At 36.7% G+C, this 13,740-nt stretch overlaps 1 protein-coding gene across 1 annotated transcript in view; it reads left to right on the forward strand.

Annotated features, from left to right (window-relative positions):
- The window catches only part of usp45 (ubiquitin specific peptidase 45), a 33,700-nt gene extending 22,692 nt beyond the window's left edge, over positions 1-11,008 (forward strand). Inside the window, exons 9-18 of the mRNA XM_082149397.1 lie at positions 1,891-1,978; positions 5,624-5,705; positions 5,918-6,009; positions 6,309-6,365; positions 6,483-6,611; positions 7,158-7,818; positions 8,586-8,683; positions 8,968-9,054; positions 9,157-9,298; positions 10,295-11,008. Coding sequence (XP_082005523.1) covers positions 1,891-1,978; positions 5,624-5,705; positions 5,918-6,009; positions 6,309-6,365; positions 6,483-6,611; positions 7,158-7,818; positions 8,586-8,683; positions 8,968-9,054; positions 9,157-9,298; positions 10,295-10,425 — 1,567 coding nt within the window. The 3' untranslated portion in view covers positions 10,426-11,008. The remainder of the gene's footprint in view (positions 1-1,890; positions 1,979-5,623; positions 5,706-5,917; positions 6,010-6,308; positions 6,366-6,482; positions 6,612-7,157; positions 7,819-8,585; positions 8,684-8,967; positions 9,055-9,156; positions 9,299-10,294) is intronic.
- The last annotated feature ends 2,732 nt before the right edge of the window (positions 11,009-13,740 follow it).

The raw sequence follows: 13,740 nt of genomic DNA on the forward strand, positions 1-13,740 counted from the left end.
ACCTCATCAGCCCATGGTAGAGGCGTTCCAGACTGCCTGACCATCCGTACTGCCCGTCCTGCCATTCACCTAGCCTGCCCTCACACTCACACACACACACACACACACACACAGTGCTTGCAAGCTTAGCAGGTAATAGCAAAATGCATTGAGCATCTGGACAGCCTCAGGGGTCCTAACCTGATCCAACACGACTTGCCCCTTTATCCTTGGGTTCATCACCAGACCAAATGGCCTTCCCATCATCTTGACCAGCTATCCAGCCTCACTGCTCAACAGGTTGATGCAGGGCCGGCTCCAGCTGCCCATATGTTCTTCACAGCTGGCCCACATCTGGCCTGTGTTGCCCAGCAGAGAGGCTAAAGAGATGTTTTTCCATTCGATTTACCTCTGGGTTAGCTGGGAGGAAGGACAAACATCCCCACTTTGCCACTGTCCTCCAGTCTGGCATATTTAGGGTGGTCTTGTCTGGTTCTGTTCTGTAATTTCAGTTATTTTGAACATGTGGCATTAAATGTGTTTGAAGGACACTAAAATATGGAAAGTGTTTAGAGATGCTCCGAAATTTAGGCTGCCGTAAATTTTTGTTCATAAATGCCATAAATTCTTGTTGTCGGTTTTAGAAAATATCTGGAAAATCTTGGCTGAAAATTACAGTAAAGAACTCTAATGGCAAATACTGGTTTATGAGGATGTTTTTTTTAGAAATAGCTTTTGTTTTCAGTTGATCTTTGTTAAAAATGGTTTGTTTAAAGGCAGTATCACATTGATCAACATTTACATGCAGAATTACATTGGGCAGCCATTCACTGTGGCTTCTGGGGAGCAATTGGGGTTTAGGTGCCTTGCTCAAGGTCAAGGGCACCTCAGTCGTTTCCTGCCGGGATTGAGAATCGAACCCGCGACCTTCTGGTTCGTTCTATTTTCGGTTCAATTTTAGTGAGAATACTTTTTTGCCGTTTGAAATATCAATTACAAAAGTAAACCTAAGAAACATTAACACCAGCCTAGAAGAATCAAACAAAATGACACATCAACAACAGTGAGCAAAGATGACACATACCCTAAAAATTACTTTTCTGTACAAGTTTTTTTTTTTATATATATATATATATATATATATATATATATATATATATATGAAGAGTTCAGATGCAAAAGCCTCTAAGTGCTATCTGAAAATATCTTCTAGAATGGTCATTTTTATCAAGCTTGTATATTTAAGTTCAGTAATTTCACTTAAATGACAATTAATAGGTAATTTTCATTGCCATTTAAGTTAAGTTACTGAACTTAAATATACAAGCTTGATAAAAATGACCATTCTAGAAGAAAATTTCAGATGGCACTTAGAGGCTTTTGCATCTGAACTCTTCATATATATATATATATATATTTTACAATTCTTCATTTTTAGATTTGTAATTATTGTTTAATTTGCAGTTCTTTGAAGTAAAAAAAGCAACAAATTCCATTCTTTGGATTGAAATTCAGTAGAATCCGAGAACTGGTTAATAAATGCTTTGAATACTTTTATATCTGGTAGCGTATGAAAGTATATGTGTGGCTGCATTTGTGTGACCGACCTCAGCTGGTTAAATGAGGAAATGAAAAGTGAATGAAAGTTGTCAGAGAAAAATAACAGCTGCCTCTAAGGTCCTGAAACCTGTCGAGAGACCTCATGTAGCAGAGAAAAGGCCTTGAGAGAAGATTATGTCCATTATTCTCTCGTCTTTACTCATCTATATGCTGCTGATTGCTTTTTGTGTGTGGCTAATTGGTGTTTGCGTGGCTTTGGCTCCTTTTGTCCCTTTGGATGTATTTACACTTGTGCGAATGTGTTTGTGTGACAGGAAATCTCATTCTGTGCCTCTCTGTGTGTGTGTGCAGGGCCCCTCGCTTTAAGGGTTACCAGCAACAGGACAGTCAGGAATTGCTGCACTACCTCCTGGACTCTATGAGAGTGGAGGAGACAAAGGTGAGTGTGTGATTTATTTTTTCTTACACATGGTATGAAAATCAGTCTACAAAAAGTCAGACCATTTAGAGCCGGCAGAAATGTGCATCATCTTCTGTTCACCATTTGTGATATCACTATGAGGGGAAGGTTAAAAATACTTTCCTTGCTCCATATCCAGATTAATTCTTTAAAAATGCATTAAAATAAAATTAAAATAATAATAATGAAATAAAGTATTACATTTTTTTATTTTTTTTTATATATTTTTTAAGTTGGTATTTGGCTGATCTAAATATAAAAACAGGTGAGTAGGCAGTCCCTAGCTTTTGTTTAAAGATTGAGCATTTAAACTACAAGTGCATTGTGGTCAAGTTCTAGAACTGTCGTCCTGATTCAATTGAATGCTTAAAAATTGATGTTAATACCAGGTCTATAGGGGGTCTTGTTCTCAGCGTTATGCCCTCAGTCCTCTTCAGTGCATATATAAACAATACCAGTCACTGCAAAGGGCTACTTTTGCATACTGACATTGAAGCATTGACCGCTCGTGAGCAGATGCATAGTAGATTGATAGGGTGCTTCTTGTAGAACGATACAGCTTGTGGGTCTCTTAATACGGACGTGCCAGGGGCCAAGATCCACACAACCCCACCAGTGGCCCTAACTGCCCTAAGAAAGCGGGTGCAGCATTGGGCGATGAGCCCCAGGGCCAGCCAGGCCCATTCAGACTTGTGAATGTGGACAGTTGTGCCACTTAGGAACCTTGCAAGTGGCGCGACTGGCCTCATTGTGCATCCTGGGAAACAGTCAGCTGCTTGTTGAGGCTTTGTGATGTAGGTCCGTCTCCACCTCCCTCCCTCCACACTTTGGGGCTGCAGAGGGGGAGAACACAGGAAACAATCTAGTTTAAATGTTCCTCATTAGTGATGGGCGTTATATCGAGTTAGTACAATATATTTATATATAAACGAAATAGGATAAGACAATACTGTTTATATCAATATACAGTAGTTTGATAATACGAGAGCATCTGAAAAATAGCGGAGGACACAGATTGAGCTGCTGCATGGGAAGTGCATAATCCAATTTGTCCTAAACATGAGACATGCTTGATATTAAAGGGTTAGTTCACCCAAAAATTAAAATTCTGTCATTACTCACCCTCGTTTCATTCCAAACCGTAAGCACACAAAAAGTATTCTAGTCACTTCATAAAGTTAATGTTGAACCACTGTAGTCACATTTTTTATATTTTAACGACATCTTTACTACCTTTCTGTGCCTTGAGAGTGGTTATTGCGTTACTGTCTATAGGGGATCAGAAAGCTCTCGGACTTGGATTTCATCAAAAATATCTTAATTTATGTTTCCGAAGATGAACAAAGGTCTTACGTGTTTTGAACGACATGAGCGTGAGTATTTTATGACAGAATTTTATGAACTAACCCTTTAAGGGCTTCAAAATAACTTGTAAGATATAGGTAACGCTTGTAGTTTAACACGGTTGCTCCATCAGATGCTCTAACAGATACTTGCGCTGTTTAATCATTTGAGATGTGGTGTTTTCCTCAGTGCATTTCTTACATTTCACAAGTATATTCTCCATCTGTAAATGTTAGAAGGCCATGCAAATATTTCCATTTTGCTGCCAGGAGTGGATGAGCCTTGTGTAAGAGAGTAATCATCAAATGTAGGCTATTATAATTATTAATCTCAGATGAGAGAATGTGTGGTGTTCTTACCAGTTAACTTTTTTCTTTTTTTTTACTTAGTGATTTTTGCTGGTTTAAAAAGCATTATATTTCGTTTTAGATTGTAAAAGTTGTTATTACAATGTAAAAGTTGTTGTTACAATGGTAGAATGTAATGTCATCTTTGCACATAATATATAGTGGTTACATTCACTATATTTGTTTTTATACCTTTCAATATGAACATTGAGCAGGATGTGAAAAAAAAGAGAAAAAAATTTGTTTTGTTTTTTTTTTCTAAAAAAGAGATTTATATTGTATATTACTATTCAGACAAAAAATACTGAGGTATTTTTGTCCATATCGCCCAGCCCTATACCTCGTTATCATGTACTTCAGTAAATTTACAGACAGCTTGTATTTCAATATATACGCATAACTTTTAAGATATATAAAAAAAAAAAAAAATGTATACATTAACTGTTCAAATGTTTAGGGTCAGTAAGATTTATTTTAATGAAAGAAATTAATACTTTTATTCAGCAAGGAAGCATGACGTTGATCAAATGTTACAGTATAAAATTATTTAATGTTATGAAAGACTCATACTTAGCATATTAGAATGATTTCTGAAATGACAAGGAAGACTGGAGTAATGATGCTGAAAATTCAGACTTGCCTTCACAGACATAAATGACATTTTAAAATATACTTAAATTGAAAACAATTAAATTGTTGTAGTTTTTCATAATATTGAAGTTTTTACTGTATTTTTGATAATAATCTGGTGAGCTTAAGTAACTTATTAAAAAAAACAACGATGTACTGTATATATAGTTATGTACTTATTTACGGATCTAAAGATGTGAAAGTGAAATATTCATTCAAGTTTTTGCTAAAAAAAAATCAATTTCAAAAATAGTTGGTGCTACGATCAAGATCATTGCGATTTTGATCGATTGTTTTATAGAAGCAAGCTTCAAAATGCTTTGATTCGTGTCTTAGCTACGGTGTAACAGTGCTGAGACCCCTTAAGCCAGTCACTAAACATGGACACCACAATATTTATGTCGATTAGCCAATAGGATCATTGCTCACAATATGCTAATTAACTTCAATGAATTATCACCAATTAGCTGTTGAATAAAAATGCTAAGAAAGGGGCCGTTTAAGTGAGCTCAACTTCTCAAGAGTTGTGTGGTGGCCTAGTTATTTTAGGGATGTGTGTGTTTGTGTGATTAATTAGTGTGTGTTGTAGCGGGGTCCGACACAGATGGGGGGTTTGGGGGGGTTGACTGGCTGAAGGAAAGGGATTAACCAGGCTTTTGACCTAAATAGGCAGTCCTGAGCGTGGGGACGGGACAATGGGGGAGACTGGTCGAGCCCCACAGACATCGCCACCACGGCCAATTATCTATTGATTGGTGCTTTACTGTGACTGTGTCTTCTAACAGCTCTCTCACCAACACAGTCACTGACCATGTCACCTCTCATTAAGAGCACAGCGACACTCGCCTTCAAAAGTCTTTATGCCCACACATAGATGGAATATACAATGCATGTGCCGTGTAAATATGTGAAGCACACATTTACTTTTCACCATGTGCACGTGTTCATGGCCTTGCGATTCCTTTAGTTAATTTACCACAACAAAAACCTGAGAAAAAAAAGAAAACATCCAAGGGTGAAAAGGTTTAAAGTCTGAGGGAGAAACGGCCATGTCTTATTTGATTGTTTATCGATTGACAAATACAGAAAATGTTTCACACATAAATAAAATGTTGACAGTTCTTTTTTTGTGTGTTTTTTTTTTATTATTTAATTGAAATGTCAACTTTTCATTATTAAAAGATACAAACGTCTTTACTGTGCATCTATTATTTTGAAAATGATAAAAGGAGCTTTTTGTGACAGCAACTGTTTGAGCTTCGTTATCTAACAAAGTGGCATCACATTGTGTTTACATTGACAGCGCATTAAAGCAGGCATCCTCAAAGCCTTTAACAACCCCACGGAGAAGACAGCTGATGAGGAGACAAAACGACAAGTGAAGGGTGCTCCACCTCTGTTTCTGTCACCTGCTTTTTACATCACTCAGAACAATATTGCCATCTAGTGACAGCTTGCATTCACAAGCTTCTAGAAATAATGGCACAATTTACATTTAAATTATCACTTAAAAAAGGATCTATTATTTGTGTTCTGCTTAATATACATATTTGAGTTGTATGTGTGTATCATTTTTGCTTGTTTTCTTGTTCTACAGCTTATGGAAAGGAAGGAGTGAAAATGAATTTTGTAGATCGGATTTTTGTCGGAGAGCTAACCAGCACAATAATGTGTGAAGAGTGTGAACATGTGAGCATTTCTCATTTGTAATGTACAATGTCCAGATACAAAGATTATATAAATATTGATCAATTAATTTAAAACATATATATATATATATATATATATATATATATATATATATATATTATTTATATATATTCATTGTGTGTTAAAATATTTTGTAATATTTTTATTTTATTAATAGATCAAGTATTTATTTAAATAATACAGTGATAAAGGGACTGCTTTAAGACAAATCATATGGGATACATTTTAGAGTCTCTCTGAATACCACAATATGACATGTTTATATGCTTCACTCCTAGATTTCCACAGTAAAGGAAGCCTTCATTGACATTTCCCTTCCCATCATAGAGGAAAGGGTGAGAGCAGCTTTAATTTGTCATTCCACAATTGTAAAAAAAAAAAAAAAAAAAAAAACCCTTCTTTCTTTATTGTACTTCCATTTCTTTTGAGGGTTTGTCTATTTTCTTGCCCAGATCTCTAAGCCCACAAACGCCGGTAGACTGGGGAAAAGTGGGCGGGAGCAAGACGGTCTGGTCTCTCATGATGACTCGTCAGCTGCCCACTCACAAGCCAATCGAAACAGCAGGAGGTTGAGCGGACAGGTTGGTGGATCCATTATTGTAAGAGAAGCATTATGTAGTTCTTATACACTATCATTCAAACGTTTGTAGTCTGTAAGATTTTGTTTTTGATAGAAGTCTCTTATGCCCACCAAGGCTGTATTTATTTGATCAGAATTTCAGTTAAAAAAAGTGTATTGTAAAATAATATTGTAATTTAAAATAACTGTTTCCCATTTGAATGTATTTTTAATTAAATGTATTGCTATGTGATGGCAAAACGGATATTTCAGCAGTCTTTAGTGTCATATGATCCTTCAGAAACATTCTAATATGCTGATTTGGTGCTCAAGAAACATCTCATATTATTATCTTTCTTTGATGAATAGCAAAAGAACAGCATTTATTTAAAATAGAAATCTTTACTGTCACTTTTGATCAATTTAATGCATCCTTGCTCAATAAACATATTCATGTCTTTAAAAAATGTAAAAAAAAATGTACTGACCCTAAACGTTTGAATGGTAATTTACGTTCTTCCTAGCATCCTTGTTTTTAATGTGACTTTATTTGTGTGTATGTGATCAGAAGCTACAGGGTCGCCATTCATCCACTTCTCACGATGAGAGAGGCGCAGACTCGGTTTCTAGCCGACAAGAGGAGGATCTCTGTGTGGCTGGTCGTGGCCTGGCAAGTTACCGGGCGGATACGATGGGCAGCCAATCAGACTGCAGTGAGAAAGACTCCAACCTTCTGGACAGCAGTAATGATGCAGACAGCGAGGCCTCTGAGAGCGAATGGTCTCCTCGAATCCCATCTGTATCCGGTCATAGTAGCACATCAGATAAAGTCTTAACTACCACGACTGCAACCACAACGGCACACAATCCAAGTCTAAAACCTAACCTGAGTACAAGCCACACTCCCTTAGCACCCATTAGACCTCAGCAGGGCGGCGCTGTAGAGCAGCTTGTCAGTGCTGTGTCCAAGCTGGGCCTAGTGCACACTTCCACCGACACTCTGCCGGTCAGCCACAGCCCAGAGGAACCAACTGAAATCCGGGAGAGAGACCGTCAACACCACCAAGGGGCCTTCCAAGCCCTCTGTCACAGCTACACCCCCAGCTCTAAAGAGTGCTCGGTACAGTCCTGTCTGCATCAGTTCACCTCTGTTGAGCTGCTCATGGGCAACAACAAACTGCTTTGTGAAAACTGCACTGAATGGAGGCAGAGACAGATGAAGAGGAGTGGTGTGTATTCTCACAGAACTATTCTCATAGCAATAGTAACTGTTTTCAACATTGATAATAATTAGAAATGTTTCTAGAGGACCAAATCAGCATATTAGAATACATTTAAAAAATATAGTAAAATAGAAAAGTTATTTTAAATTGTAATAATATTTCACAATATTACTGTTTTACTGTATTTTTGATCAAATAAATGCAGCCTTGGTGTGCATGAGACTTTCTTTTTTTTTAAACAAACAAAAAAAAGATTCTAAATTTTGAAATGTAGTGTATGAAATGTATAAATAAAGATATACTATTCACCAGTATATCAAACAAACATGTGGCCATATTCATAAAACATGGGCATAAAACATACATACAAAGTTTGACCCATCTGACAATTAATGGACAAATGATTTTACATACAATTTGCTCAGAAACTGGCAACTTGTGATTTATGAGGACCCAAGGTCTAAAATGTAGCTGTTTAACTGAAATAATGTTAAATATTAAACATTCTAAGTATTATTTATTTTTTTGGCTCAACTATGTGCTTGCCATCGTGTTAAGCATTGCAATTTCTGTCATCAATTTCTGCCTATTCATTCATTAAAAAAATGCCTTGTTCCCTCCTTATGCTTTCTGTGGTGTAGTCAAGATTCAGAATTAACACTTTATGGGTGGTAAGATATATTTATGGCTGGTAAATTTGTCAAAAAGCTTGAGTGTGTAGTTCTCCTTAACACCATTTGTTGCCTGTCACTTGTTTTATATGTATGTTTCAGATAAGAAGGCTGAGAAAGTGTACACCAGTGCCCGTAAACAGATGCTCATCTCTGCGCTTCCTCCGGTGGTCACTCTTCACCTCAAACGCTTTCACCAGGTATTTCACTCATAGAACTTGCACTCGTCATTTGTGTTGCATAAGTACATTTTTGTGTCATTTGAGCCAGTTTGTTACCTAAACACAACTGCAACAATATCATCACTATTAGACAAACAATGTCAAGTTTATATTGATGATATGCTCATTTTCATCTTCAGAGTCTATTAACAGAGCATACTTTAGAAAATAAATAAATCTATAATCATGTTTTTCCGAGCAAGGTTATGTTATGTGCTGCTTTGTGTGCCGATGCAGTGATTGAGCTGTCTTCACTTTCGCAGGCGGGGATGAATCTGAGGAAAGTTAATAGACATGTGGACTTTCCTCTTATGCTGGACCTGGCTCCTTTCTGCTCTGCCAATTGTAAGGTACTGATCGGAGTTCTACATAAAGATCAGTGATTTATGAATCTGCGCAGTTCTTTAACGTGTAAGTGTGCGATATTAATTTAGTATTTATGCGTGTGGCAGAACCTCGGGTCAGGAGAGCGTGTGCTTTACAGCTTGTATGGCATTGTGGAACACAGCGGATCGATGCGAGGTGGGCACTACGCGGCCTATGTGAAGGTCCGCACGCCTCAGCGTAAACCTGAGCAGCGCAGGAACCAGTCAGGTACATAGGCAGTATATAGTTTCCATGTGTGCGTCAATATGTTTTCTTCGCAGCTGGTTCTGAAAGGCCTGAATAACCTGTGGGTAAACAAAGGGTTGATTTTATCCTGGCATTGGTCCCCCCATTCACCACAACCTTGAAGATGCAGCTTGTTCAGTAAAGGCCAATCAGATTTTTTTTTTTGTTGTCGATATATAGATTCGTTCTTCTGTACTCACTACTCAAGGAAAGAGCCTGCCTTTCAGCAGCATTTGGGAAAAGAGAGTGAAAAGCCCACGGGAGAGCTGAGAGAAAAAGGGTGTATACCCTCGGTAGTTAACTGTTGTACTGCACAAATTCAAGCTGAATTGCTGTAATGAAGGTACAAGGTGAGAGTGCAAGACTCTTCGAAAGGCAGCAGGGAAAATACATTTTGCCCTTGTGTCTCCATGCTTTTTCGTTTTTGTGTTTGCGTTTTTGGAACCAGAAAAGACTAAAGTGAATAAAGAGGGTCAAATCTGCAAGGATGTGTATATAACTCCCGAAGCATCACATTGTGTTCTAAATGTGACATTTTATTAGAATGGGTTCAGGTGATGATTGTTTGGGTCTATTCAAATTAAAGGTTATTATGAGATTGATTGTCAAAAACTGATGAACAAATATGGTAATCTGATGATTTGCACTTAAAGACTAAATGATTGATTTCAAATATAATGTTAAATGGCTATAAATCAAAGAAAAAAATAACATTTAATAAAATACTTAATTTATTTTAAATGCACATACATTTTCATTTCAATGTTTACAAGTTTTAATATTAGGTGCGATTAAAAACTGCAATTAATTCTTTTTAATTTAATTCACAGCCTATTTTTTATCTTCACTTGGTTGTGTTTCACTGTTTAATAAATACACTGATCATTAGTAGCGCAATCTGGATGTGTTTTTGATGTTCAGCCTCATCTCAGCCACTTTGTGTTCCTCTGAATACCAACATCTCTGTATGTTTTTTAGGTTCCAGAGAGGCCAGTTCAGCCCCACAAGGCCAGTGGGTGTATGTTAGCGACACCAACGTACAGACTGTACCGGAGTCCAGAGTGCTGAACTCTCAAGCTTATTTACTTTTCTACGAAGAACTGCTATAGAGCCGTGCGGCCGCGTGAATGCGACACGATCCAGATGAATGCAACAGGCAATATCAGCTCAGTCAACCGCGAGCACTTATTGCATGCCTATATCCTTTTATTGTAATGTAGGAAGGATTCCATATACTAAAAGCTTGGACTTTCGACTCATTCATTACTCAAGGTTATCTGAATTCAAATTGGGAGCCATTATTATTGATGTAAAATAATATTCTGAAATTTAAGTTATTTATATTTTACAGCTAATATTTGAGTTTAACAATTGTGTGTGTGTGTGTGTGTGTGTGTGTGTGTGTGTGTGTGTCATTTTGCTGGAGAAATTGCCAAAGAGTAATTTAGGGTAAAAATATGTATAGAATATATTATATGAGAGGGAGGATTGTGCCAAAAGAGTCAATAACCTTTGTTGTGAAAGGGAAACTCCGCACAATATGCAGCTGTTGCTTTCAAAGCCGTTTAAACTGCACTGGATCACACAAGCTATTCACTGCACAAACATCATGTCATGATTTGTTAGGAGGCAATATTACATTCACAAGGCTGATTGACAACAATATAATAAATTGCAATTTGTTGATTTTCATTCATTTATTATTTTTGTTAGCACATTTAACTTTGATTTGCTTGGTCAAGACAAATTGTTCATGTTTAAAAAAAAAAAATGTATCAATAGTTAGACAGAGTGGGCCCTCCTGTAAGGTTTTATGAATTTACAACTGAGATGTAACATATTTCTCAATATCTAATGGTTAAGGAGTTGGTATAATATTCCTGGACTTTGCCTCATGCCTAACTAAATATGAATAGAAAACAGTTTTTTATATTATTATTTTTCACACACGACTACATCAGATCAGTATCTACAGTTTATGAAGGCTGAGATTGTTTGTGCATGCCTTTAGCAAAGTATTAAATTCATTTAAGAGTATAAAGAGAATGATTTGTGTATATACCGGTAAGAATTATACATAATTGTATGTAAAAAAATTAATCATGTTCAATACTATTTATTCTGTTTCCTGGGCAGATATTGTAACACCATAGATTTGTGTGGTGTGCAAGGCTTCAGGGTTCCTCAAGCTGTTCTTTTGCTTGAATTTTGTGAATATAATCTAGTATAAATCGTTTAAAATAATTTAAATACATTTAGTTGACAAAAACCTTTGAGTGGGCTGAACTGTTTTGTGATCTATGGGTGTCTTCTCTCTCTCTCTCTCTCTCTCTCTCTCTCTCTCTCTCTCTCTCTCTCTCTCTCTCTCTCTCTCTCTCTCTCTCTCTCTCTCTCTCTCTCTCTTCTCTCTATCTATATCTCTCTATCTCTCTCCATCTCTCCATGTTGTCGACCATTAATCTCCACTGTCGCCACAAATTCCAGGATGCCATTTTCACTGTCCACGGCTGCGATGCGGCATGACGGGTGAAAAGCCGTGCTGTTTTAGACCATGTCGCTGACTGGTGAAGAGGAGGTGGGTGTGGAATGCAGAAAAGGGCAACGTCCGAAACGATCCCATCCTCCTGCCTTCCTCCTCTCCTCATTCTGTGACATTCAAATCAAGCTGTTAGACAGTTATCAGTTACAACCGAGTGTAAAGACACCAACAAGAGTGCACAATCTTTTTGAAGCGTGTGTCTATTTTTAAAGCAGTGCTCTGGTTCTGGGACATTGTGCCGGTGATTTAATGTGAGTTAATGATAGGATGTGTTCCCTCAGTCTGAACTGACAGAGAAACCTGATCTGGGAGACGGGTGGAGATGCTTTTGCTTTCAAAAGAACCCGCTGAATGTGAAGACATGTCAGGTTGGGAAAGGGTTTTTGCTTTTCTTTATACCTTCAGGGCAGACATAACAAGTGGTTAGAGATGATGCTTGTTATCTTTTTTGACCCAGCTGTGTTTCTGGTTTACTCAACGACATGTAACCCATTCTGTCATTCTTGCAAATGCAACTCTGTCTGTTTGGGGTGGCAGTACAGTGTTACACTTGTCTGAGGCTGGGTGAATTGTATTCCCTGTCACTGGACACTAGAAACTAAATACTAGAATCGGTATGATGGATAGGATATCAGAGCTCTATTTAAGTGGCGGCCATCTCATTTCTTGCTATTGACCAGTACTAGCATGTGCATTTATCTGCTATTATGTGTTGAAGATGCCAGAGATGTTCTCTGGAATGTCTGGTGTATTCAACTCTTGGATGCTTTACATTTATTAGTTTGTTGAAGGTTTGGCCTTAAAATTCCTTCATTCCATACAAGCTTCAGTAACAGTGTGGTATTGAATTGCTCACTGAAACTATCAATACCACACTGCGCTCCTGTCTTAGAGATTAAATTCAGTTTTCACAAACTGCAACCAGAGAACCTAAAAGGAAAGACTATTACATTACATTCTTATAACAATACATATCTATTATGTTTATTGTCAATATATGGGAACTGGTAATTTTGAGAATGTAACTGCATTATTCCAACAGTTGAATCACATTTTCACAATACTGTTTCATATAAATGGTCCAGTAGTAAGAGAAATTCCATGTAATCTCTAAATTATTATAAGGTCCTGAAAATGGCTTCCATAATAATTATAAAAACCTATTAACCAATTTTATGCTTAGCAATATTTAAACTTGATTTATAATATGCAGAGGTGTCACACTGTTTCCATTCTGCTGGGCTCCTGGTCTTTTAAGATGATATATAGATTCATTATCAGTTGTTCATTATCAGCCATTATGAGACAAAACATGCTATAAAATAACAAAAAATCAAGAAGCTGAGATTATTTTTAATTTATGAACCCCGTCCTGAAAAACCTTGGTATATGAGGGGATTTTAAAAGTGTAATTGGGTCATTCCTGGGATTTGGTGCCCTTTATGTCCCCAGTAAAAATCATGATCTTACTGCCTTAAAATGTAAAAAAAAAAATATTGAATTTTAAACCTGTCTTAGTCATAAATAACACCATTTCAACTCTAAGCATATTGAAGTTAATAAAAAAAAAAAAAGTAATTTAAAACATTTTACAGCATTTTTTACAAGCAGCTTTGTCATTACAGAAGTACCACAAATATATTGGGCAGCGGGGGACTTTTGAGTAAAAAAGGTTGAGAACCGCTGACTTAGATTCATCCATAGACTTGATGATGTGCAGAAATTTGTATGTATAAAACAAACAAGCATTACATTTTGTAGTTCTAAGGGTAATTTAGACAATTTCAGTTATTCTTTTTAGTTTATACAGTAAGATCTTATTAGATTTTAGAGGATTATTATTGTTATTTAAAAAATATTATAATAATTATAAATTATAATAATG

Source organism: Leuciscus leuciscus, assembly GCF_965113295.1.
Source record: "Leuciscus leuciscus genome assembly, chromosome: 20".
NCBI lineage: Eukaryota > Metazoa > Chordata > Actinopteri > Cypriniformes > Leuciscidae > Leuciscus > Leuciscus leuciscus.